The sequence below is a fragment of the Callorhinus ursinus genome, unplaced genomic scaffold (assembly GCF_003265705.2).
Source record: "Callorhinus ursinus isolate GAN/ISIS: 27379988/994484 unplaced genomic scaffold, GSC_fseal_2.0 scaffold3, whole genome shotgun sequence".
Classification (NCBI taxonomy): Eukaryota; Metazoa; Chordata; class Mammalia; order Carnivora; family Otariidae; genus Callorhinus; species Callorhinus ursinus.
The window spans coordinates 50,488,320-50,515,673 of NW_027397065.1; the positions used below are offsets into that span (position 1 = coordinate 50,488,320).

The window sequence follows — 27,354 nt, forward strand, 5'->3', positions numbered from 1 at the left end:
TACAAAATTACAAATTCAAAATTGCATACAGGACCTTGGAAGGGGTCCCACGTAAGGGAGGGGCTAGACAAATCTGTCTTGGATGCTACCAGTTAGCTGAGAGACCACTGGAGTAAAGCCCTTGGCACATGAGATGGTGGTACAGAGAGTGGTCTGGCTTGAGTGAAATGCTATAATTTTGAGGAAGGAGGAAATCTTGGCCCGTTCATCTGTCACTGAAGCAGAGATAATGACAGAGAATGAAACACCAGAGAAACCCCCGCAAGGCCTTCTTTAGCTGCAGAGTTCTATCCTGAATGTCATGTGCGACCTTAGGCAAATCACGTGCTTTCCTGGTGGCAGTGACCTACCCAGTGAAATGTGGCTGGGGGTTGTACAGTCTCTGCCCTTTTCCCAAAGAACCCCCACCGCTTTCTCCCTGGAGCCACACAAAAGCTAAGAAGCAGCTAGAGGTAAGTGAGGGCTTGCTCCTTTTCCCCCCAACTTTTCCCAGGGAAGGGGTCTCCCGGAAGGATGACTTATGACAGATGTCAGCCAGTGGGAAGTGGAGCCCCTGACCTGGGATGAACAGGAGATGGGGTATGGAGGTATTCTCTTGGAGACAGAAATAGGGTATTAGTTAAAAAGCCTGCTGAGTTGGGCACTGGTTCCTACTCTATCACTTTCTAGCTGTGTGACCTTGGGCAGGTCCCTTTAGTTCAGAGTTTGATTTCCTCATTATTTAATTTATAGGATTAAATGAGAAAATATAGGTAAAGCACTCAGGAGAACATCTGTCTCTTAGTGAAGTGCTTCATACATGTTAATTAGGAAAATGATGGGTATTGTAGTCACCTCACCTATTAAGGTGGATGACTCTCCTCTCAAACCCCTTCTAGCCTCTCCTGCTCCAGCTTCTCTTGCACAGAGCTTCTTCTTGGGCAGGAGGAGTGTACTCTCCGAGGGAGGTAGGCGGGGCCTCATTCCAGCGGGGCCAGAGCAAGGCACAGGCTGCTGAGCTGGAGTTTGCACCTGACGGGCACCTTCCTGCTTGCCTCCTTCCAGAGCACACCTCCTCAACACCCAGAGCCCTCTCTTTCAGAAGCAGTCATGCCTGTGACAAAGAGTGCCGGGGGCCCCCAGGGCACTGTTGACCTCAAACTGGACCTCAGGTCCCCTCCCAAAAGTGCCAAGAAGATGCAGAACAAGGACTCCAGTTTCTGGGATGGACACCCTTCGGAGTCACCAGGCTTAGAGAAGACCAAGGGCATAACGTGAGTGCTTTTTTCTGCCACCCCCATTTCTGCCTCCGAGCCTGCAAGCTTGCACTGACTAAAACCCTGGCGCGGCGGTGTCTGACCCCCAGCCCATTATGCAGATGGAAAAACCAAGGTCAAAAAAAGTGCAGGCAGAGACTGAGTCAAGGTGAGAGCTTACAGGGGTAGGAGCGGAGACTCAAGAAAGCCCTAGGCTCTCATGGTCCTGTACTCAAACATGTGCAGATGGGGACACAAAGGCCCACTTACCCCAGGCCATGCACTGGGTCATTGGCAGGATGGGCACTGGCATCCAGTGCTGGCCCTAAGTCAGTTTTGTTCCTGGTCAGTCCTGATCATTGGCAGAATCCCTAACTTCTCCAAGGAGGGGAGATCTGAGCTTAAAACTGTGGCCTCACTGACAGCCAGGCATTGACTCCTCTCTGCCTCCTTCCTCCAGTTACTCTGGCCTGGCCTTGGGCCTGTACTTCATTTGTGAGGACATCAAAAGCATAGCATGTGGAAGACTTCTCTCTCACCTCCCTGGGGTGTGTGCGGGGGGTGGGTGGGGGAGGCTTGCAAACCATGGCCAGGAAGGGTCTGCAGAAGGAGTTTAGGTGGGGGAGCCGTGCTACGGGCGGGGCTCAGCAACCTCCGCTTCCACCGCTCCAGCAGAGTGGCCAGTTTACTTAGGACATGTGGGTGGGTGGCCTCCTGGAGCGTGCTGCTGCTTTAAGAAGAAAATGCTGACAGCACTGGTATAGTAGAGAGAACACCTGCACTCAACTAGTGAGTGATCTGCACCTTCCCTTCCCCCAGCCTCGGTGTCCCCCAGATGCAAAACAGGGGTAAACAGGTGGCAGTGCCAATTTAAAGAGGCTGCCTGTGGGCATTACATCTGTTGGGTGGGGGTGTGCAGCTAGGAGGGAGATGTTACCACAAGGGCAGGCGAAGTCCCTTTCCATTGTCAGCACCAGGATGGCCCCCCACAGGGTTTGGTTGCCCCCAGGGGCTAGTCCTGGGGGCTGTGAATTGCTGACACTGAGAATGACCTCTCCAGGCCTTGGGGCCATCCACTGCGGAGCAGAGCTATTTCTCAATCAGAGACCTGGGGGGAACCAAATAGCTCTCATGTCCTAAACTGACACATGGTTTGGTGGCAGTTTCAACTACTTAAGAATCAAAGACATAAAGCATGAGAGAACTAGAGGGGCCCTCCCAGTTTGGAGCAGAAGAGAAGTAAGTCGGGCAAGCATGGAACTCGGGTCAGCTCACCCGGGTTCAGATGCCCATTTAGCTGCTAACTGGCTTGAGCAAGTGACAGAACTCTCTGCCCCAGTTTCTCCTCTGTGAAATGACATTTCACTCCTCCCAGGATGGCTGCAAAGGTGATTTGTGCATAAAGCCCCCAAACATAGCACCTTAAAAGCTGGCCACTGCAGATACCTTGAAGGTCCAAAGTCACCAAAGGAGTTGGGGCTAGAACACCGGTGTCCTGCCTCCCAGCCCAGTGCTGTGCCCAACTCACCACACTGTTTTTATGTTTGGCTGCATGGCCCAAAGTTAAATTCTGATTTCATAAGTCCTTCGGTTAGAAATTTCTAAAGTGACCTGTTGACCCTTTTCTTGTTGCAAAACAAGCCCATTATTGGAGGGCCGTAGGGCACAAGTGCTCAAGTGCTCGCTCAGCGATGTTGACACCCACAGGGGGAGAGAAGGGCACGCGATTCTCCGCCCACTTTCTCCCTCAATTGTTCTCTTTAACCCATAACAAATCGATGGGCCGATCCTCAGAAAGCTAGAAGATCTAGGGATTAACATAAAGATAAGGGTGGCTGGGGCAATTCTTTCAAAATATCATTCCTCCCAACCTTTACAGAGGCTCAGCAAAGTAGACCTGTTGCCCAAGATGACACAGCTAGTTAAAGTAGTGGCCTTGGGATTTAATCTCTGGTTCGTCCAACCTCAGAGACCAGGCTCCTTTCAGAATACCTCTGGTGCCCCTCACAGTCGGTGTCCTCACTGAAAGGTTCTCCCAGGGAATTTCCAATGTTTCAAAAGTTGTGGATGTGAACCCCACACTCACCTTGGTCGAACTTGGTCCAGGTACAAAGGGATATAGTAATAAATTGTTCTGTAATTCATCAACACAGAGGGTACCTCCCTGGAACTTATCCCTGAAGGTGCCCTTCAGACCACCTTCCCAACTGTCTTAAAGGGGGTCTGAGTTTTTATTTTTGTTTTTTTTTTTTTGGTGGGGCGGAGGAGACATGCCTTTCCCCAGCTTGAGATCCTGGCCTGAGGGCCCAAAAAATTCTGGAGCCCAATCACCAAATGACACTGTCTCAACAGACCCCATCTGGGGACCCAAGTCATCTGACCTATTTAATTCAGAAGTCACCATGAAGTATCTGAAGTGTCTTTGCTGCTGGCCCTTTTCCCTTTTCTCTGAGTTTACCCTGTCTCAGCTACTAGTTTTATGACCTTGGGCCATGCCCGAATTTCTGAGCTTCCATTTCCTTCATTACAAAACGGGATTTTTCCTTTTATATATCTCTCTCGGCCTATTTCCAGGAAGTGGTCCAGAAGAAGTGGGGTGAAGAACAGGGACTCTGAGGCATTTCTGGGTTCAAACCCTGACTCCCTAGTATATCTCTGGACAAGTCGTTAAAAAAAAAACTCTATGCCTCAGTTTCCTCATCAGCCAAACAAAGGCAGTAACCTACTTCCTAGTCTTTTTTTTTTTTTAAAGATTTTATTTATTTATTTGAGAGATAGAGAGCACGAGAGGGAAGAGGGTCAGAGGGAGAAGCAGACTCCCTGCTGAGCAGGGAGCCCGATGTGGGACTCGATCCCGGGAGTCCAGGATCATGACCTGAGCCGAAGGCAGTCGCTCAACCAACTGAGCCACCCAGGCGCCCACCTACTTCCTAGTCTTGACGAGAGGATTAAATGAGGTAATAACGGGTAAAGTACTTAGCATAGTATCTATATATAGTAAATATTAGCATGGCATATATTGAGTGTTAGCTGCTAAAACCAGGACAGGCAAACTGAGATGGTTGGTCACCCTACAGGAGACCCAGAGGTGCCAACCAAGGCCACAGGGACTGAGAGATGGCCAGGAGCCCGCCTATCCAGCTGAACTCAGGTGTTGGCATGCTGTGAGGGAATGCCGGTTGGACCTCCTCACCTTCACGCACCTACACCCTTACGTCTCTTTCCTCTCCTTTAGAGCGTTCCAGACCTTGGTGCACCTGGTGAAAGGCAACATGGGTACAGGGATCCTGGGACTACCCCTGGCTGTGAAGAATGCAGGCATCCTGGTAAGAGGGGCTGCTGCAGGTGGGGCCAGCATGACCGAGTTATAGCAGGGAAGCAGGAGGAGAGCCTCTCAGAGTTTATAATGGCTTGCAAGAAGCAGTCTTTCTAGGAGACAGCTTGATCCAGACTTGGACTAGCCAGGGTTTGAATTCTGGCTCAGCCACAGACGTTGAGTGGCCCTGGCGGGTCATTTATCCTTTACCTGGGGCTCAGTTTTCTCCCTTGGAGAATGCAGGGGTTGGACGATGATGAGTTTTCCTATTGTGCCCTATGAAGCACTAGTTCTCAGGGACACCTCAGAGGCCACTATGGGTCAGAATCCTGAGTCCCCGACTCCCACCACAACACCCATTGTAATTGCTTTATGTACTTTATTGGAATACTACTTGAGATTATATTTGAAAGAATAGGTATTGCTGCCAAAAAGGACTTGCAAAGCAGTTTGCTAGAAAGTTCCTTGAATGCCAAATGATATCTGTGTTACCACATCTGTCCTTGCAGTGTTCTTCATAAATCCATTCTCTTCTCTCTTCCCATTTCCCTTGGCTCCCCCTTCCCTCAGATGGGCCCCCTCAGTTTGTTGGCCATGGGCTTCATCGCTTGCCACTGTATGCACATCCTGGTCAGGTGTGCCCAGCGCTTCTGCCACAGGTGAGGAAAACAGCATCCTCATGTCGCTTGCTTTGGTACTTGGTTCTCAGGGATGTTGCAGAAACATCCTACATGAAACAACACTTTACTTCTTTCTTCCAACAAGGCTAAGAAAAAGAGAAAAAGCATTTGGGATAGGGACCTAAGATGAGGCTCTGCCATGTGACTCATTAGGTGATCTCAGTCAGGTCACTTGGCTTATCTGTACATGGGGCATAAACAATCCATGCCTGACCCTGCCTCAGAGAATTGTGATGGAACCCATTGGGATCATGGATATGAAAACTGTGCCCATGCGAGGTGTGCTTTATTACCCTGCTTATGTAGGAACCACCCCACTTGACAGGTAAGGAAGGAAAACAAGCCACCCAGGAAGTACTGCCAGGTGTCTAAGTCTGAACTAGAACTTGGGTCTCTGCCCCAGTGTTCTTTCTACTCCAGCTGGGTCCTGCCTTGCTGTGTGTCTCCTGACTTTTTAGTACAGGATCTGAGGTTAAACCCTCTCTTGGTAACTCTATGTGCACTTTCTCCTACAGGCTTAACAAGCCCTTCATGGACTATGGCGACACGGTGATGCACGGCCTGGAAGCCAGCCCCAGCGCCTGGCTCCGGACCCATGCCCACTGGGGAAGGTACCTTGTTCTTGCTCTGCCGGAAGTGGAGTGAGCTACAGGAGGTGGAAATGCGGCTCTCAGGGATGCCTTCTTTCCTGGAAAGCTGACTCGTGTGGCACAGAATGTTGGGCTTTCCACATGGAAGGGATTCACTGGCAACCTTCCTAACCCAGCCCCCCTCCTTGTATACCTCCAGTGACAGCGTGCTCATTCCTTTGTTATGCAGCTTTAATATTATTGACTTATTTATGAAACTGTATTTATCCTGTTGTACTATGTACCAGGTCCTGGAAATACTGTGGGGAGAAAGGCAAAGAGGCTTTGCTCTCACAGAACCCATAATCCAGTGGGAAAGACAAGCATTACACAGTTTAGGAGATAGTCACTTCATAACCACCGGGATGAGTGTGATGAAGGAAGGAAATACTAGTTGCTACCGAGCAGGTAATCAATGTGTGTGGGCTTCTGTGGGCTTCCTAGGGTGGAACAGTTGAGATGAACCCTGAAGGAAGGAATTCTTAAGAATAAGGAATTACCTAGGGGAAAGTGGGCAGGAGCCTGGATGGCCTTCCAGGAAGATGGAAGAACAGAGCTGGAAGGTCTGAAGCAAGATGGAACGTGTGACAGTTTCCAAGGTACAGAACAACAGGGAGCTTGAGGGCAGAGTCAAGGAGATGAGGCTGAAGAAGAATCCAGGGGTTCAAGCAAACTGTATATTTTAGACCCTCCTAAAGGTTTTTGTTTTTTTTCTTTAAAACAACAAAGAAGCCACCGGAGGGTTTTAATCAGGCAAGTGATCATATTTGCATTGTTTAAAGATCTCTCTGGCTTCTGTTAGGAGAATACATGGTAAGCGAGCAATCATAGATTAGGTCAGACCCATGAGGGGGCTATTGGCAACGTCCAGGCAGATAGCAATGACACCTGGGACCAAGCTGGTAGCAGTGGGGATGGAGAAAAGTGAATTTGGTTATGCTTTGGATCCCAGGACTGTGGGAAAAAGAAAAATCAAGGTTGACTCAGATTTCTGATGACTTTTAGTTTAGACAAGTTGGGTTTGAGGTTCAAATGGAGATGTCAAGTGGGTAGTGAGATGTTTAGGTTTGAACCTATCTTCATGCAGGACATACAGAACTGACGTCATCAGCTGTGAAGCCAGGGGGCAGAAGACGTCCCTTAGGGAGAGAGTTTATAGTAAGAAGAAAAGTGTATTTAAAAAAAAAAAAAAAAAACACACAAGACGTTAAGGGCACTTTGCTGAGCTGACGTCGTCCTCCTGCAACTGCTGACTTTTGCTTTCAGGACTGACACAGAACAAGTCAACCCCCTCCATCCTCAGTACTTGGAACAAATCTGCTCTTTCGTCTATGTTTTCAGGCCTGTGCCCACTCCATCTGCATACACTTTTCTGAGTACCATCTAGGTGAAAGTCTCTCTTGAACTGTGATACTCTGAACCATTACGGCCCTGCTGTGTGCCCTCTCACGAAATGCAGTCTGCAGAGCATCATGGCTCTGGCACCTCCCTTGGCCCAAAGCCCATTCACATACTGAATCAATAAATTGAGCCTCTGAGCAGACGAAGGCGGCTTTGGGACGATAACCAGTATTTTCCCAGTGTGTGACCCAAGAGGAGGCTTTGCAACTGTCCCTTACTCTTCAAATCCTTCTACGCATCAGACCTTTGGACATATAAAGCAGCTTTTCCTGCTCTTTTTAGGGACCTTGCTCCACTAATCATCTCCTCTCCTATAACTTGAACTTCTTTCTGGATCTGTGGGCTCTTCCTCTCAATAATTAAATGCATTCACCTGTCTCCATCTTAAAAAATAGTAATATAAACTCAAGGTTTCCTGGGCCTCACACCGTCCGTTAGCCACTATACAATCTTCTATTCAGCAGCTGCTTGTTCAATAGATATCTATTGAATACCTGCAGTGTGTCAGGATGTGTCATGGCAATGGGTCTACAATGATGACCAGAATGGGCACCATCAAGACTGGAGCTCACACTTAGTTCTGTGAAAGAACAGCACACCCTCTGACTTTACTTCCATTCATCTGGTTCGCACCTCTTCTGTGGGTCACCTGGCTTTTCTGTCCTTAGACTGCTGTTGAAGTTCTTTCCACCAGTGTCCTAAAAGACCTCCTTATTGCACCTTCTTGCCCTAGAGAACCTCTCAACAGTGTGGGTACAAAGAACTATTCTCTTCTTCAGATGTTTTCTCCTCCCTTGGCTTCTATTAAACCCTTCCCCCGCCCCTAGTTTCCCACCTGCCTCTCTGGCCAGTCCTTGGCTTTCATTGCAGGCTCCTTTGTGCCTGTCTTCCCTTTAAATGTTGGTGTTCTCTAGGGTTGGAACACCACCTTCTCTTCTTCTCCCTCTGCACGCTCCCCAACACTGACTGCCTTCTCAAGGCTTTATCCATTTCTGACAAATCGATAGTTCCAGACCCTCATACACAGTCATCTCCTGAATGTCTCCTGTAGGAGCCTCAGGCTCAACAATTCAGATACTGACTGTGTCACTTCTTCCCCTTCCCCTAAAACCTGTTCCTTCCTTCCAGTTCGCTTCATTGTCCTAGCCAAAGCCTTTAGGAACCTTTGATCATTGCCTTTCCCTTTCCCCCAGATGTTAGTGGTAACCAAGTTCTGTTAAGTTCTAGCTCCCTAGTACCTCTTAAATTGCTTTAATTCTCTTCTCCTAATGACCACGTTTTTGTCCAGGCTACTGGCCACCTCTGTTATTGTAAGGATCTGCTATGCGGTCTACCCATCCTGAGTCTTGCCCCCTCCAGTGGATCCCCCACAGCCAGAGAAGTCTGCCTGATCCCTCTGCTGAAATGCTTTCCTCACTCCTCTCCATGGTCTCCTCCTCGTCCTTTTAAAAATTTCTCTCTTTCTTCCTCTTCCCAAGGGACTCCCGCTCAGGTATTATTGGTTTTTCTATGAAGACTATCTGCTCACTAATTAGGATAAAATATCCTTTTCACTGTGGCCCTTAGTGCCATATTCTTTTTTGGTCACTAATCTATGAACCACTCGAGGAGGGGACCATGTGTTTATTTGTGTTTCCTCAGAGCCTAATACGGTGTCTGGTACATGGTAGAACAAATTTTCATGTTAATGATAGCTAATAAAAATGGTGTGCTTACTTCCCTACATCAGTTAGTATCAATTATGAGGAATGCGGCAGAGCCAGGTGTGGGGGGAGGTTCCCAACCAGAAAGAATTCCTCCACTTGCTGAGCTGGGAGTGTGAGGGTGGTTGAGAAACATTTGTTTTTTTTTTAAAGAACTATTGTTACCTCCCTTCTTACTGCCCCATTGTTGATTGCGTTAGCAGAAGCAAGGGTGCTGGTACAGGTTCACCAACCCCTGGGGACAGAAATAGAAATGACAAACCAACTCTTCCTTTATAACATGTTTTCTTTCTCTCTCCTCTCTTCCAGGAATATCGTGAGCTTCTTCCTTATAGTCACCCAGCTGGGCTTCTGCTGTGTGTACATTGTGTTTCTGGCTGATAATTTAAAACAGGTAGAGTCTTCTAGAGAAGGTGGAAAGGGAAAGACATGGCAAAGGAGGGTCCTCTGTGAGTTGTTCAGCAAATGTGGCTTCTTCTTTTGGGCCCCTAGTTCCTCAACAGTAGAACAAAGGAAGTTAAACTAGATGTTATGAAAGAATCCAGACTTCCCCAGTTCACTTATCTGTTCTACAAGTGGTTACATTTTCCGGTATCTTGGACCTGTTCACAAAGCCGGTCTCTAAAACTGAGCTGGAAGAAACCTTGGATTTTGTCAGTTGTCCTGTCTTGGAGCTTAATCATCCTTAACTCTCCTAAGACTGACAGGCTCTTTTTGGATGATACTTAATCTTTGGACCATCTTTATCTACCTTTAGCTGCTTAACCTCTGGCTTAACAGTTGTCTCCAGGAAGTTGTTTTGATCTAGCCCAGAAGTTATCTTGTAGCAATTTAAGCAAAATATTGTTGGTAATGACAAAGGCCATCCTTAGTCAATCAGCAAGCTTAAAAAATAAATTATCCTTTAGGGCTCTCTCTCTCTCTCTCTTTTTTTTTCCCCCGCTTATAGTAATACCAGAAATTTAGAAACGTAAAGAAATTAGAAGGAAAAAAATAGCATGCTTTCAGAGTTAGCTGCTATTCTATGTTAGGAACAGGGAGTATTATATATACGTTCTCCCATTTAATTCTCTCTGTGGCCGTATCACTATAGGTACTGTGGTTATTCCTGTTTTGCAGATGAGAAAACCGAAGCTATAAACTCTATATAATGTATAGAAGATCACAGAGCCAAGGTTAAAAATCCAGGCCTTTTGACATCAGAGCTCAAGTTCTTTTTTTTTTTTTTTTTTTTTTAAAAGAGCTCAAGTTCTTGAACACTATGCTATATTACTTTTCAAAATGAAACAGAATTGGGGTACCTGGGTAGCTCAGATGGGTAAACATCTGACTCTCGATCTCAGCCCATGTCTTGATCTCAGGGTTGTGAGTCAAACCCCATGTTGGACTCCATGTTGGGCTCCATGCTGGGCATGGAGCCTACTTAAAAAATTAAGAAGAAAGGAAGGAAGGAAGAAAGAAAATGATTATTAATTCAACCACTCGTGGTTATTATTTTAAGTTAGTATTAACTGGTTAGCATTTTGTAATGTTACATTTTTCTTTGTCTTCATAATATTTAATCACACAGATTGGCCAGGACGTAGTCTTCTCTTGTTGGATATTTTATTTGTTTCCCTTTGTTTTTCTACTATAATCTGTGGAAGTCTTTGTACACCCCTTTGTTTTTTTGGCATATATTCCTTAAAGTAAAATTACTGGGTCAAAGAATTTGATTATGGGGCGCCTGGGTGGCTTAGTCGTTAAGCATCTGCCTTCGGCTCAGGTCATGGTCCCAGAGTCCTGGAATCGAGTCCCGCGTCGGGCTCCCTGCTCAGCAGGAAGCCTGCTTCTCCCTCTCCCACTCCCCCTGCTTGTGTTCCTGCTCTTTCTATCTCTCTTTGTCAAATGAATAAATACAACCTTTAAAAACAAACAACAACAACAAAACAAAGAGTTTGATTGTTTGAAGGCTCTTAAACAGGGCCAGATTGCCGCTTGGAAATCGATCAGCTATCAGAAGAACATTATCATCTGTCTAGAGATAAGGCAAGCATTCTCTCTAAGAGTTTGCAGGCTAAGTAGGATGTGTTCTAAAACAAACAAGTTAGCTCTCAATATATTTTGGTGCTGGGTCAGGACACCACTAACAACTCTCTGAAGGCAGGGCCGCTTCATGGTGAACTTTAGGGGCAAAAATGTGAGGGGGCAGGAAAGATCATTGCAGCAAGGGAAGACTCCCTTGCAGAGATGCATCTGAGCTGGGTGTTGAAGGACAGGTTCGAGGAGAAGGGGTGGCAGCCAAGAGGGGAGGAGTGAACACCTGGAGGCAGGAATGTACAGGCCTGGCTCCGGAGAGGCAATAAAATTGGTTGTAGAAGAAGGTGTGGACTTTGGGAGAAGAAGAGCCTTCAAGGTTGAATGGGCCCCATGATGGAGGGTCATGAATGCCTGCTAATGTTTCAAGTACTTTTCCTAGTGAAAGGAATCAGAAGGTGAGGAATCAGAAAAAAATAAGACTTAATGGTTCATTTAAGTAAGCATGGTATCTTCTTAGGTGAAAAGGAGATTTCCAAATAAGAGTACATGCTGTGATTGCAATCTTGTAAAAAAAAAAAAAAAATGAGTATAATACATGTAATTTGTGATACGGTATAGAAAATGCATAGGTGAATATATTCCAGGACATCACCCTGGCTACCAGTGTGTACTGAGATCATCATTGTTTTCACATCTTCTTCTTGCCTAATTGTAGTCTCTAATTGTTCTGTAGTGGATTGTTCTGCAATGTTTTGCAATACTGCTTGCACAGTAAGACTGTACCCATTAAGTCAGGCTGATTCTGAACAAGGGTAGTACCATTCCTCTCCTCCCCTTCCCCCCTGACTTTGCCAGGTGGTGTTTGTACTGTGTGCAGGGGGGTGTTTCTTGTTTGTCACAATGATTGGGGGATGCAAATAGCTCTTATTGGGTGGGGTCCAGGTATGCTAAATGTCCTGCAGTGAATGGTCCAGTCCTCATAAGGAATAATTCTCTCACTCAAATGACAGTGTTAGTCCGATTGAGAAACAGTAAGTGATGGGTTTTTTGGTTATAAGCAAAAGAAACTCTAACTAACTCATTGTGAGGCCCTGGCATGTGAGACATGCTTTTTGTGAGGGAGTTATGGGCCGGGCACTAAGCAAATCCTGTGGCCAGTAGATGTATTGAATCTTCCCCTCTTGCTTTTCCCGTCCCTTCCTCAGGTAGTGGAAGCAGTCAATGGGACCACCAGCAACTGCCATTACAATGAGACAGTGTTTCTGACGCCGACCATGGACTCACGACTCTACATGCTCTCCTTCCTGCCCTTCCTGGTGCTGCTAGTCCTCATCCGGAACCTCCGGGTCTTGACCGTCTTCTCTTTGTTGGCCAACATCAGCATGCTGGTTAGCTTGGTCATCATCACCCAGTACATCGTCCAGGTTAGTGCACACGACACACCCGACTCCTCCAGTGGGCAGAGCCTTTTATCAATAATAGACTGATATCTACCTAGGGCCAGCCCTGAGGGTAGGTGTGTACCTCACTCTTCAGCCTCGACATACTGTTGTACCAGTATTTCCACAAAGATGTCTCTGTGCCATCTCATTCTTCTGGATAGGTCCTCTTTTATGTTGCTGCTCCAGTCCTTGTCAAATTCTGGCCTTTGAAAAAAATGTTGCTTTGCAAGGAAAACATCTTGATGGGTGAACCACAGACCATTCCTGTAAGGGTTGGATAGCAGCAAAGGCAAATGAAAAGCAGGATCTCCTACTAAAGCTGAAACTTACCAAGTTACCTATAGTCTTACATCCTCTAGGCTACAATTCCAGGTGTCCAAAATTACCCATAGGAACTCCAGAGAAAAAAATAATAATACTTAGTCACAGAGGCATAGTCTCAGAAGACCACAAGCAAATATATCACAATGCAAATTACAACGCCTTCAAGGTTGAGTTGTGGATATTGATTTTCCCTCAATTTCCTACTTTGCTATCCTTTCTAATGTTTATTTACTGGACAAGACTACATAGAAATTTAAACGCAGAAGGCCCTTGGCATATCTCTCATATCACTCAGATATTTTTATATTTCAGAAGTCACATGAAAAAAAGTTACTGTGTCCATGGAATTTAGTAAAAATGACAAATTAGTCAAATATTTTAGGATAACTACAAATAGGTCTTATCTTCCTTAAGGCAACATCAATAAATTCTACAAAATTGAATTTCCTAATAAGATAGCTACCTTCGATTCATTTTTGGGCCATTCCTGAAGTTGTCCAATTAGAGAAATGGCTCTATAATTATTGTCCCATTCAGGTCACAGGGTACATAAGATATTTTTTCCACACACTTTCTTTCCCTTCAGTTTATAGCTCATTGAAGAAAAGGGGACTTTCATATCTAACTAATTACTCTGGACTCCCAAGAATATCACTAACTACAGTCACAGCAATTTCTGTCACCCATAACCACTGGTACATTCCAAGTGTACGTGGGCACTTCAGGCTGGTACCGACCTGTGGTGTGTGAGATTTTCTTTTGGAGGACTCTGGTAAACCATACTCCCCCCATGAGGTACTGACCCTTCAGTACTTGGACAATACCTCAATGTTTCTGTCCTCTGGCTCTTCGGTGTTGTACGTGTTAAAATCAACTTTGATGCCTGCTTCCTTTTGAAGTTTTCCGAATTTCTTGACATTCTTTTTTTTTTTTTTTTTTTTAATTTAGGTCTACTCTCAGAATACTCCCCTTTTAAATGGACTGAAATGTGCTTTGAGAGTTAAGGTCTTACTACACTTCTCTCTCCTGTAGGAAATTCCAGACCCCAGCCGGTTGCCACTGATAGCAAGTTGGAAGACCTACCCTCTCTTCTTTGGAACAGCCATTTTTTCATTTGAAAGCATTGGTGTGGTAAGGTTTGCATTGGGGTGATCTTTCCCCCGTGCTGTGGGTGGCCTTTTGAACAGGATCCAGGAACTCTAGGTTTCTGGGTTTCTGTGTGCACACAGGGGAAAGTAACCTCTTGTCCCAATACGTCTATTAAACATTTATCTTCATACCAACATGTGTTTCCTAATCTTTTAAAATCAAGACAAGTGGAGGCATACAATTTACAGGATTTAATGAAACAAACAAAAGGAGTTTTAAGCTGGGAAGTACTATATATTTACAATGGATTATTACATAGTTTGTGTTTCCACACTTGAGGAAGGATAGTGCTGTGTAATTGATTTTATTTACTTTAAATTTGCATACAGTACAATTCACTTTGGTGGGGGGAGTGTATACATTTCTGTAAGTTTTGGAAATGCATAGAATCATAGATGTGCCACAATCAGGATACAGAACAGCTCCCTCACCACCCACTAACTGTGCTGTCCCATTGTAGTCATCTCCTCACCTCCCACTAACTCCTGGCAACCGCCTTCTGTTCTCTGTTTCTATTGTTCTGTCTTTTCCAGAATGTCATATACCTGGGATCATGCAGTATGTAACCTGTTGAGACTGCATGTAAGATCACCTGTGTTGTTGCATGCATCAGTAACTCCTTGCTTTCCAGCTGAGCATCTGCTGAACAGGCAACACCATGATATTTGTTTATCAGTTCACCTGCTGAAGAACAGTTAGGTTGTTTCTAGTTTTTGACGGTTATGAATAATGCTGCTATAAGCAAGCATTTGTGTACAGGATTTTATGTGAACATATGTTTTCATTTCTCTAGGAGTAGGTTTGCTAGTCACATATTAATGTATGTTGTTTAACTTTATAACAGACTGCTACACAGGTTTTCATAATGGCTGTACCGTTTTGCTTTCCCACTGGAATGGATGAACATTCCAGTTCCTCTCATCGTCGCTAGTTCTTATATGTCCTGTCAGCATTTTTTTATTCTGCCATTCTAATAGGTTCATAGTAGTGTAGTGATTTAATTTGCATTTTATTAATGACCAATGATTTTGAGCATCATTTTCTGGGCTTGTCGTCTGTATATCCTGTTTGGTGAAGTGTCTGTTCCAATCTTTTGCAAACTTTTAAAAAAACTGAGCTGTTGAGTTTTAAGAATTCTTTATATATTACAAATACAAGTCCTTTATTAGACATATAATTGCAAATATTTTCTGTAGTCTGTAGCTTGTCTTTTCATTCTCTTAACAGTGCCTTTCATAGAGCAAAAGTTTTAAATTTGATGAAGTCCAGTATATCAAAATTTTCATTTTATGGATCCTACTTTTAGTGTTTTATCTAAAAACACTTTGCCTAACCCAAGTTCACAAAGATTTTCTCCTATATTTTCTTCTAAATATTTTATAGTTTTCATTATACATTTATTTATTTTTTTTAAAGATTTTATTGATTTATTCATGAGAGACAGAGGGAGAGAGAGAGAGAGAGAAAAGCAGAGGGAGAAGCAGGCTTCCTGCCGAGCAGGGAGCCCGATGTGGGACTCGATCCCAGGACCCTGGGATCATGACCTGAGCTGAAGGCAGACGCTTAACCATCTGAGCCACCCAGGTGCCCTTCATTGTACATTTAGATCTATGATCCATTCTGAGTTAATTTTTGATAAAAGTGTTTGTATGTTGGGGTTCTTTTTTTGATAGGATACCCACTTGTTCCAGCATCATCTGTTGAAAAGACTGCCCATTTTCCATTGAATTGCCTTTGCATCTTTGTAAAAAAACTTAACAGTATTGTCTTTGAATCCATGAACATGGAATGTCTTTCCATTTATTTGGGTCTTCTTTGATGCTTCACATCACTCCCACACATTCGCAACTTAGGGCAGAGCCCAGGACTTCACTTACAGATTTAGGGGATCACTTTCTCCAGCGTCCTCCTATCCATGTTTTCTTGCACAGTCACCAGCTTCCAGGGGATTCTTTTTCTGATTCTCTGGCTAGAAAGCCAGAGTTATAGCCTCCCTATAGTGCTATGCACTTCCTGTGACTGAGTCTGACTGGGGTTAAGCACTGAGAGAAAAGAGAGAAGGAAAAACTAAAATAAAAATGAATGAATGGATGAACGAACGAACTAACAGCAATTCCTTCCAGGGCCTGCTTCATAGACATGCAACCTATGCAGTTACATAGGGACCTGTCTTTGGAAGGATCCTACTCATGGTTTAATGCTCTGCTTTCATCATCTTGAAATTCTTGATTTTTGAACAAGAAGCCCTGCAAATGAAAATTCTTTTTGCATAGGACCCTATAAATCATGTAGCAGAGCTGATTTATCTCCACATTCTCTGGACTCCCAAACCCCGTTTCCTAGTTCTTTTGCTCAAAGAGAAAAATTTGTGTCAGATTTTTATTTTTATTTATTTATTTATTTTAAAGATTTTATTTATTTATTTGACAGAGAGAGACACAGCGAGAGAGGGAACACAAGCAGGGGGAGTAGAAGAGGGAGAAGCAGGCTTTCTGCAGAGCAGGGAGCCCGATGCAGGACTCCATCCCAGGACCCTGGGATCACGACCTGAGCCGAAGGCAGATGCTTAACGACTGAGCCACCCAGGCGCCCCTGTGTCAGATGTTTAGGTGCCTGTGTGACCACCACAGTCACTGATAACACGAGTAAGCTGCTTTGTGACTTGCCTTGGAAGTGTGGTCTTGAGAGAGTAAAAAAGGGGCCCTCTCCATACTGTCTGTCCCACAGAGGCCTCTGTTTTATGTCTTCTGGCCAGAAAGAGGGTTTCTCTTGGACTTTTTTCTGTCTCCATCTACTGCACAGGATTCTAGGATTTGAGGTCCTCCTGAGTCTAAATTGGGAGATACAGGAAGAAAAAAAATCAAGAAACCCAGTACCATAATGGTCATTTTTACTGGTTTTGATCAATCCATGTGCTATTTTATACTTTTCAGAGTCCATGGATAGTTGTTTTATGTATTCTGTCCAGGGCTTTTAGTTTTAATCAGTAAGAGAGCTATGGTGGAATGTGCCTACACCATCTTAATGGAAGTAGAAGCACTTTATATTTAGAATTCTGGATACTCATGGCAAAAAGTGGAGTGCAATGGTTGAGCAAATGATTTTGGGGAAGCAGAATATGCTGGAATCTTACTTTGGCCATGGATTACTCTCTGCACTCTAATTCCCCACTAAATGATGGTAGTAATTTTTCAGTAAGTACTGAACACCTACTGTGTGCTAATGATGATTAGCATCAGAGTTCACATTAGCTCTAGAGACCTTCTAGCCCAGTCTCTGAACTTTCCGAAGAGCCTAAGCCCTGAAGGAAAGGGACTTGAGCCAGGTCACCAGCTGGGGACAGCTGCAGCTGTGGCTAAAGCCTGGTGCTACTTCTAGAGACCTTAGCACTTTATGTAAATTTATCAGTTTATCAATTTGACTGATTGTGGGAAGGAGAGAAGAAGAAAGCCAGCTACCGAGTAAAAAAGGTAATTTTTAGCCTGGAGAATTTATGCAGCGAAAATGTATTGCAGGGTGGGAAAGCTCAGGTTGGATCATTCACTCTCCACATAATCCCCCCAGACATTTTCCTGAGCACCAGCTGCTACTAGGAACCTGCCTTTAGTCTGGAAGAAAGTGGAAAGGCACAGTGATGACCTTGACATGGCGTTCCCCTCAAGCATTTCCATTTGCATGGGGTTGAGATGCATGTAGGACAAAAAAGGAGTTAAAAGTAAAAGGGAGTAGACGCCCAGGTCCTACTGAGTAATAAATATATCCAGTGCTGGAGATTGGGGAGAAGCAAGTACTTGAACTTTGGAAGACAGCCCCAGTCTGCCGCCTCACTCTGCAACTTTCAAGCGTTGTAACTTGGGGCAAGTTACTCCATCTTCAGAGTCTTGTTTCCCTCATCTGTAAAATAAGAATTATACAAGCACCATCTTCATAGAGATATAGTCTTCACAGTATTAAAAAATAAGAACAGTTGACATTTACTAAGCCCTTACTGTATGCCATTATGGTGCTCATATAAATCTCAAAAAAAATCCAGTAGGTGAGTTTTCAGATAAACTGAGGCACAGATCAGTCTAATGATGCATGCAAAGTGTGCTTTAGTCCATGGCCTGATCAAAGAGAAGGAGAAGGTGAGGGGGGGTGGCCTCTCAGCCAATAGAAGCCTAAGAAAGGATTTATGGGATGAGAGGCCAGAAGGTTGGTTCCAAAAACAGAAGTGACCTTGGGATGCCCAGCAGGCTCCAGGTAGTCTGTCTCAACTTGGATTCTCTCAGAGCCAGGTATACATCTGGGGAAGAAGGATCCAGAGAACATGGTGTGTAGGGAAATGTCCTGCTGGGGAACCAGGAACCTCCAGTCCCAGCTCTGCCACAGTCTGCTGTGTAAACCTGAGTCGCAGCCTTCCCATCTGAACAGAGAGCAGCGAACTAGAATTGGAAGTCTCAAACTCAAATGCCTTTAGAAGGCAATGTGAGTGAAGAAACCAGGTATATGTCCATGTGAGGGGGAGAGGTGGGACTGGTGAATGGGGCAAGAATAGTGTGCCCAGAGGCGTTCGTCTTCAATTGTCTAAAAGGCAATGCTGGCCAAACAAAATGCTTCTGCTGGCCAGGTCAGGCCTGACCCAACCCCCAGGGGCTGAGTTCCTTGATCTGCACAACCTGAAGAAGGGCCCTTCCAGCTCTGATGGTCCAGGGCTCATCTTGTGACTCCAGGCCTGCCTTCCTTTCTTCCCTTTTTTCTCATTTATTGTGGTAAAATACAGCTAACATAAAATTTACCATCTTAACCATTTTTAAGCATACAGTTCAGTGACGTTAAGTACATTCACATTATTGTGCAACCATCACCACCATCCATCTTTTGGTCTTGCAAAACTGGAACTCTGTACCCATTGAACAATAACTGTTCATTTGCCCCTCCATGAGTCCCTGGAAACCACCATGCTACTTTTGACTCTCTGAATTTGACAACTTCAGGTACTTCATGTAAATGGGATCGTGCAGTATGTGCCATTTTGTGACTGGCTTATTTCACTCAGCACAATGACCTCAAGATTTATCCATGTTACAGCATGGGTCAGAATTTCCTTCTTTTTTAAGGCTGAGTAATATCTATTGTATGTATATACCATCTTGGTTTATCCATTCATCCATCAGTGGACACTTGGGTTGCTTCCACCTTTTGGCTATTGTAAGTGATGCTGCTATGAACATTGTTGTACAAATATCTATTCAAGTCCCTGCTTCTGGTTCTTTTGTGATATACTCAGAAGTGGCATGCCTTTCTTTTGTTCATGTTCCTCTTGCTCCTCTCTTTTTACACTATGATCCTTCTGTAGGTTCTGCCCCTGGAAAACAAGATGAAGGATGCCCGCCACTTCCCAGCCATCCTGTCTCTGGGAATGTCCATCATCACTGCCTTGTACATTGGCATCGGGTCTCTGGGCTACCTGCGGTTTGGAAATGACATCAAGGCCAGCATAACCCTTAACCTACCCAACTGCTGGTAACTTCACAGGCCCCCAGGTGGTGGGGACTCAGGGCCGGGTGGGAATGTGTGGGTGACTGCCTCCTCCCTTCCATAGATGGCAAACTAAGGTCTAGAGAGCCTCCACAGTGACAGGTGGAGCTGTAATTAGAACGCTGGACTCTGGTTTCTCTGTCCAAGGAGCTCCTCCTCCAATAGCCTGCCATGTTGAATGAAGCCTTGGTAGCTTAGGATGAAGAAGGACAGGATTTAGGAAGAGAGAGAAGTGATAGTTCTTGGTCACCTAAGGAGAGAAGGAAGGGGCCCTCAGGGAGAACAAGAGGCAGAGAGAGGAGTTGGTGGGTGGCAGCACTCATCTCTGATTACATTTCCTGAGGCCTGTGCTACAAGCCTTGCTTGCCACAGACAAGGGTGCACATCCTCCAAGTTAGAGTAGCTAGGATAAAAAAGTAGTAAAACAAGAATCAATTTGGGAAGACCACTGTAAAAATTCTATATTCAAATGTACTTAATTCATGCAACAGTTAGCTGACCCAGACTTCAACAGTACCATATTTAAATAGACACATGAACCCATAATGCGTTGTGCAGCACTCTCCCACACGGAGGCGTGTCATTAATTATAGGATGCCTGTCTTTTTAAGGGTCACTTGGAGGCTTAATTTGCCTAAATGGGGCTCCTTTCCCAAGGTGATAAATGTCATTCATCAAGCATTTACTGCATGCCAATTATGTGCGGACACCGGTCTAGTCACACAGGGGCATGGAGGGTACTGACTGAGTAGGCTATGATCTTGAACTTCACTACCTTCCCCAGCTCATGATCCAATGACAATGGGGGAGGGATAGTGTATATACACAAATAGAACAGAACAAGGAGCCCTCCAGAGTAGCAAAGAGGCGTTGGGGACTTTTGAGGAAAGAAATCCATCAGAATGAGAATCTTTGTGTGCAACAAGACAACTCTGTCCAGACAAGGACAACTCTGCCATTCATGGGCCCAAGTCCTCGCTGCACCACCCTTGTGGTCATGGATGATTTACCTAACCTCTCTTACACTCAGTGTCTTCATCTATAAAGCAGAGTTACCATGGGGATTAAGTTGGGCATGCAGTATACCTCAAAAGATGGGACAGATGGAAATGGACTAAAGTGGTGTTTCAGACAGCAGGACTAGTGTGAGCCAGAAACTCAGAAATGTGGAAGTTAATCTTCCTAAGGAATGGCTCCCCAGCCCCCATACACATACAGGTTTACTAAACATGTGAGATGCAGCTACCACATTAGTGGAATCAAGGAAAAAATCCTATCTCCATAGGTCAAAAAAGGCTTTGGTGAAACTTCACACCCTGTCTCTGCCCCTAGTCCAACGCCTGCAAGTAACCCTGCCTCTCCTTTTACCTCCCAACCCCCTCGCAACCCTGTTTGTAGACTGCTTCCTTCCCCAAGGATTCGGGACTCTGCAGTTCTCTCAACCTACTAGAAGCATGTGCTGGGGGCCTGTTATGTGCCACGAGCTTTAGGGGGAATCCAGAGAATTGCTACGGACTGACATTAGATCACAAGGGACTAACATGTTTTAGATCCAGGTTTTTTGGTCTTCACTACTTACCACTTGTGTCTCCCTGGGCAAGGCAGCTGGCCTAAGCCTCTAGTTCCCTCAAATCTAACCTTGACCATCAAGTGATAGTGGTTTGTGAAGGGGTTACATGTAGCCATGCTCAGGATTCTTTTTCTTTAGAGATGACCCCCTGTTGCCATTTGGATCCATGATCCCTCACTCTATTTTCACCGCGTGCTCTGCTGTGACTCCCTCTTGGCTTTGGGAAGTCCCCTGCCCATCATTTTCAGACAAGGAAACTGGAGCCCAAGGGGGCGATTCCACCATCAGAGGTTAATGTTTCCAGGAGGCCAGGTGCCTGATCGTGGTGGCCTTAGGGAGCATTGCTGTGGTTTGTCCTGCAGGCTGTACCAGTCAGTCAAGCTGCTGTACGTTGTTGGGATCCTGTGCACCTACGCCCTGCAGTTTTATGTCCCTGCAGAAATCATCATCCCCTTCGCCACCTCGCAGGTATCAAAGCGCTGGGCGCTGCTTCTGGACTTGTCTATCCGCCTCGCCATGGTCTGCCTGACATGTGAGTACAAGGCGGAGTGAAATGTTGCTCTTTTCCGGAGGCTGTCAGGAATCCGCCAGATGGTGAATGATGTCCTGATAACCAGCATTGATTGAGTGCTAATTGTGTCTCAAGGACTGCACTAAGGCTTTACAAGTATAACTCATGTAAGCCTCGGGGACAAACTAGTTTTTCTATGTACCTAATTAGTCGGATTCACAGGTGTCCAGCCTGAGGGAGTGACACAGCTGGTTGAACAATAATCATAATGATAATACCTGATATTTATTAAATACCTACTGTGTACCAGCCACTGTGTTCTTTTTAGGCCATATTTCATAGTATTTCATTTAGCCCTGCAGGAACTCTTAGGAGGTAGGACTATGATAAACTTTCCTTTTTAAATGAGAAAACTGAAGCAGGGAGCGATAAGTAACTGGCCAGGAAGTGCCAGAGCTTGGATTTGAACCCACGTCATCTAAGTCCAGAGTCAGCACCCTTCACCTCCGCGACAGAGGTCAGTGGCCAGTGAGTCTAATCTAACAGAGGGGTGTGTTTTTGAGCCTCAGAGTGTTGTATAAACTTGTGCCAACATTTAAAACATCCAAGATCTCACATACAAATCCAGATTTCTAACGTTTTCAATTAAAATGCTTTGGCAAGCCTAGGATCACATTCCCCACTGGTAGCAGTGAGCTGGACTTGCCCCCTGGGCTTCAGCTGGCCCCGCTCACCCCCTCACAGTCGTCCTTATGCCCCAGGCCCCATAATCCAGGGCGCCCCACTTGTGCAAGTGTTTTTAGCAGGGGTGAAGGAGAAGATAGAGATTTCCTGTATGGAGTGTGGCGTTCCCCAGCTGTCCCTAGCTCCTTTTAATTGTGATTCTAAGACTCTTCCTCAGGGAGATTCTTTTTTTTTTTTTTTTAAGATTTTATTTGACAGAGAGAGAGCATAAGCAGGGGGAGCAGCAGACAGAGGGAGAGGGAGAAGCAGGCTCCCCACTGAGCAGGGAGCCCAATGTGGGGCTTGATCCCAGGACCCTGGGATCGTGACCTGAGCCAAAGGCAGCCGCCTAACCAACTGAACCACCCAGGTGCCCCCCTCACAGAGATTCTTGCTTCTTGCTGCACTAGACCAACCCATGCAGTTCAATGGACACCAGTTTTCTTTCTTTGAAATGATTTGTTCCCAGTTTAGCCCAGGAAGCAGGGACACTGCCATCAGGAACCTTAGAGACTCCAGAGAGATCAAGGCATTTGTCCTAAATGTGAAGATAATAATCCCTGAAGCCTACAGCTTCTGCATGCATTGCCCCAATCCAGACAAATGCGGAAATAAATTGAAGTAACAAACTTTTCTGAGTTATATTATAGTGCTTTATATTAACTCAGTGCTTTATATTAACTCAGTTATCTTGGGGCATATAAATGAGTTTAAAACTTGAACACCATTTGCAGTGTGAACCATAACACCTAAAAGGATAGATAGCATTTATCCCCATTTTGCAGAGGAGGAAACGAGCTGAGGAGGAGATAGGAACCTAACCCAAGGCCACAAGGGGAAGCCAGAATCCTGCCTCCCAGACCTGTTTTGGTTCTGCTATGCCACACTCCTCCTCCACAGGAGGCCTGGGAGAAGGCTTCTGGGCCTTCTTGGTGAAAGTCTCCCAACAAGTCAAATAAAAAATGTGGGAGCCCAGGCCTATAAAGCATCCTACTAAAAAATAGATAATTTCAAAATCTTTAGCTTCTGGCGTTTGTTGTTTTCTAACATGTATGTAAAACCTGGAAAAGACATTCTTTTAAGGAGACCCTGCGATCTTGTTCCAACTGAAGACCCCTTTCTCCTATAAATAATTTCACATTCTAATCATTTGCAAGTAAAAGGTACATGTAGTCATGTTCATTATTAAAATGTTAGCTCCATAAAGGCTTTTTTTTGGGTTTTGTTTTTGTATCTCCTGTACATTGATGTGTCCCAAACAGATGGGACAGTTCCCAGCACTGTTATTTAATGTTATTTATTAAGTAAGAGCTTAATCATTGTCTTTTTTAAAAGATTATTTATTTGAGGGGCAGGGGAGATCAGAGGGAGGACAAGCAGACTGCTGTTGAACAGGGAGGCCAATGTGGGGCTGGATCCCACAACCCCAAGACACAACCTGAGCTGAAACCAAGAGTTGGACACCAACCGACTGAGCCCGCCAAGCACCCCTTAATCATTGTTGAATAATGTGGGGATTTGAAGTGCGCCTCCGTGGCATAAAAATTATTTTAAGCGAAAAATATTTGAACAAACAGCAGCTACAAGGAGGGGAAAAATAAATCCTTATCTGAACTTCCTTTGCTGAATTAAGCAGGACCTTCTGACAAAGCACAGCCTCCACAAATCTCTCTGGAAGGTTTTCTGCCAGAAAGGAGACTAACCATCATCACAGACTAATTCCGTACATAAACTCTCCGAACCAGTCATAGCTTCCACTCATTCTTACGTATGCTCTTTCTGCCCCCTCCTTTCCCTTTATGAAATGGGCACATGATCCCCTATCTTTGGCTGTTCTGGGAGCCAACTCCTCTGAAGCCTCCCTAGCCCTAAGCAAACTGTCTTTTGTCATGTTAATTTTGTCTACTGTCAGTAAATCCCCAGCCCCTCCCTGCGCCCCCCATCATTGAACCTAAGTAGGCAGAGGGAAGATTTCTCTTCCCAACAATATGAATGCTTATTTTGGAAAAATGATGAGGAGACACACCAGATTTTTAATTCATAGCCTCTAGTGACGTGATCGGAGTATTACAGGACTTTCAGTGTTTTCCTTACGTAACTAAAATCGAGAAACTGGTTTATGTTTTAAGAAAAGGATCCTAAAACAAAGATTGGGAAGCTTGACTGAGTCCCAAAGATCCATATATCCCGTATCATCTCCCACAGGTACCTTGGCCATCCTCATTCCCCGCCTGGACCTGGTCCTCTCCCTGGTGGGCTCTGTGAGCAGCAGTGCCCTGGCCCTCATCATCCCGCCCCTCCTGGAGATCACCACCTACTACTCGGAGGGCATGAGCCCCCTCACCATCGCCAAGGACGCCCTGATCAGCATCCTGGGCTTCGTGGGCTTTGTGGTGGGGACCTACCAGGCCCTGGACGAGCTGATCCTCTCGGGACAAGCCCTCACCTTTTCCAACTCCACCGTTTTTATTCAGTGAGAATGGCACTGCTCCTTCCCCACCAGCACCTGACTTTTGCTGGTATGGATATCTTGTGTATGCCTTATCTTTATTTTACCTTTTTATCTTTTTTTCTGGGCCAAGTCACAGTGAAGCAAACAAGGACTCACCAGCTACAGGGTCTAGATGGTAATTTACAGATTTGTTTTTATTACTTTTCTTTCCATCTCTAGCTTTCCCTTAAGTTGAGAGTCTCCCATGGAAGGCTCTTGATTCATCCAACTTCTTGGCAATTTACAAGGTGGATTTTGTACCTTGAGTGGTGCTATGTAAGAAGAGGCCACCAGGGGGAAGCCAAGTGACAGCAACAGGCCGAAGGAGGTGCAGCTGGCTAATGCTGACCGTGAGCTGGTAGACAAAGGGTTTCAAAGAACATAGACTAGGGGATTCAAGGTATACACAACTCCTGTGACAAAATAGATACAGCAAGGAGGTCCAGTGTGAGCTGCAACTCTCAGAAAGGAGCCATCATATTTAAGTCAAGGGCAGTAAACTTTCTAAACCACTGGATAAAGTTTTGGCCCAGTTCAGAGATGCCAACAGTAGATAGGAGGTGTGGCGGTAGATGTGTCAGTGGCAGGGGGGAGGGGAGTGGACAATACCATTACAGTATCTGACATTATTTACCTCTTAATTCTTGCAACAAGCATTCTACCTATTGTGTGTCAAGCATAGTTCAAGGTTCTTAAGAGTAGGTTGCAGAAATGGCCACAAATTCCTCTTGACAATGTGACTTTGCAGCTCCTCTCAACAAGAGGTGAAATCTATGTCTCTACCCCTTGAATCTGGTCTTGCCCTCATGACTTATTTGGACCAATGGGACTTTAGTAAATGTGATGCAAGCAGAGGTTTGGTGATAGCTTGTGCATCAGGACTTTCATTTCTCGCTATGCTGTGGAGCCACGACCATCAGGTGAAGAAGCCTGAGCTAGCCTACTGGAGGATGAGAGGCCATGTGGAGCAGAAGCGAATCATCCCAGTTAAACCCATCCCTCAGATCAACCAGCCTGCCAACTTCAAGACACATGAGGGAAGCCTCCTAGACTACACCCAGCCCCAGCCAGGCTGACCCAGATCCTAAGAATTGCCCAGATGATCCACAGAGTTGTGAGAAGAAATAAATGTGGTTTTAAGCCATAAAGTGTGGGAGTTTTTATGCAGCAAAAGTTAACTGATACTCCCTCTAAAGGAGATATACCAATGAGAACAGCATCTCTGCCCTCAAAAGCTAGTTCACTATCCACTGGGGAAGAATTAGAGGTAATCAACTAAGTCAATAGCATCATTGGTCCTTTTAGGGGCAGAGGGATGCTGACTGCTCTGGAGTACTGAGTATGGCTTTCCACAGGTGGCGCCATTGACCTGGATTTCGAGTAGAACTTGGGTCTCCTGACACTGAATCTTGCCCTCCTTCCACTCCGACCCGCTTCCTTGACAGTCCTGGGCCTTTTCTCATGTCTGAGCTTGGCTGGCAGCAGGAGCCAGCCAACCTGAAACACCATCTCAACCTTCCAGGTAGTGTTTGGTCCTTCCTAAAATCACTAAAATTAGGAAAGTGTCCCCAAATAACCAAGTAGATATTACAGGGCAGATCTATAATCCCAGGGGAGAGAGTTTCGCATCATACTCCGTAATTTATGGGAATGCCCCATGCTTGTTTCTGCCTCCATTTTAAGAGAATATTTGAAAAAGCCCTTCCCTGCTTATTTTCAACCGTGATCCTTCCTGTATGGCCTAGGGAAGATGTTGGGGAGAGTGTCTGTCCCAATTCCTAAATCCTGGTCTGCTCCTTTTGTGTGTTACTTTCTACCTGCTAGACTTCAAGGCAGTACTTCATGTGCACCAGCCCTGCTTAGGTGAGAGAAGGGCCAGCAGACCGCACCCAGATCCCCTAGACTGCAGAGTACCTGCTGGGAATCAGGGCGCTCAGAGCCTATGCAGTGGTCCACAGCCCACCTAGCCAGAGGGCTGATCATTTCCCCCCTGCACTTGTTTCATCAGCAGACCCCAAGCACTTCTGCTGACGGGCTCAGAGCTGTGGCAAAGCTTCCTTCCTCTTTCTGTGCTTGCCTCTCCCGCCATATTCCTCCATCACCCCAACCAGGCTTGCTCAGTTTAAGATTGCCCTCCGTTTGAAAAACAAACTGAGGGTTCTAGAGGGGGGGGGGGGATGGGTTAGCCTGGTGATGGGTATTAAAGAGGGCACGTTCTGCATGGAGCACTGGGTGTTATATGCAAACAATGAATCATGGAACACTACATCAAAAACTAATGATGTAATGTATGGTGATTAACATAACAATAAAAAATTTAAAGAAAAAAAAGATTGTCCTCCGTTATTAAAAAATGGTCACAGTCATTGTCCAGGGCCTAGCCCCTACCATGTAAGATGCTCAGGTCAATCTTACCATTTAGACTAATCTGGCTAAAGTTCAATTTTGGGAAGAAAAAAATAAATTTAGTAACAGATGTAACCAAGAAAAGTAAGCTGGGGAGACTCATTAGTAATTGTCAGCAACACTAAAGAATACCAATTGCTGGAATTGTGTTTGAGCGGTGAGGGTATTAAATTTTGATGTCTGTTTCACACACACACACACACACACACACACACACACACACACACACACACAC

General features: G+C 45.3%; 1 protein-coding gene across 4 annotated transcripts; it reads left to right on the plus strand.

Moving 5' to 3' along the window:
* The first annotated feature begins 258 nt into the window (after positions 1 to 258).
* Positions 259 to 27,046, plus strand: SLC36A2 (solute carrier family 36 member 2). Of its 4 annotated transcripts, none has more exons than XM_025867204.2 (12): positions 259 to 452; positions 1,045 to 1,253; positions 4,471 to 4,561; positions 5,122 to 5,210; positions 5,747 to 5,842; positions 9,274 to 9,358; positions 12,189 to 12,407; positions 13,782 to 13,880; positions 19,237 to 19,403; positions 21,351 to 21,520; positions 24,428 to 24,741; positions 26,069 to 27,046. In XM_025867204.2, exons 1-11 carry the CDS (start codon positions 297 to 299, stop codon positions 24,697 to 24,699), a joined length of 1,653 nt encoding a protein of 550 aa, XP_025722989.1. In that variant the 5' UTR covers positions 259 to 296; the 3' UTR covers positions 24,700 to 24,741; positions 26,069 to 27,046. The 4 variants fall into 4 exon arrangements, 3 of the variants coding, with proteins under 3 accessions (XP_025722989.1, XP_025722988.1, XP_025722990.1); XR_012377510.1 differs by having other exon boundaries at positions 260 to 452; positions 24,428 to 26,235; positions 26,538 to 27,044; XM_025867203.2 differs by having other exon boundaries at positions 260 to 452; positions 24,428 to 27,046.
* Positions 27,047 to 27,354: the final 308 nt, after the last annotated feature.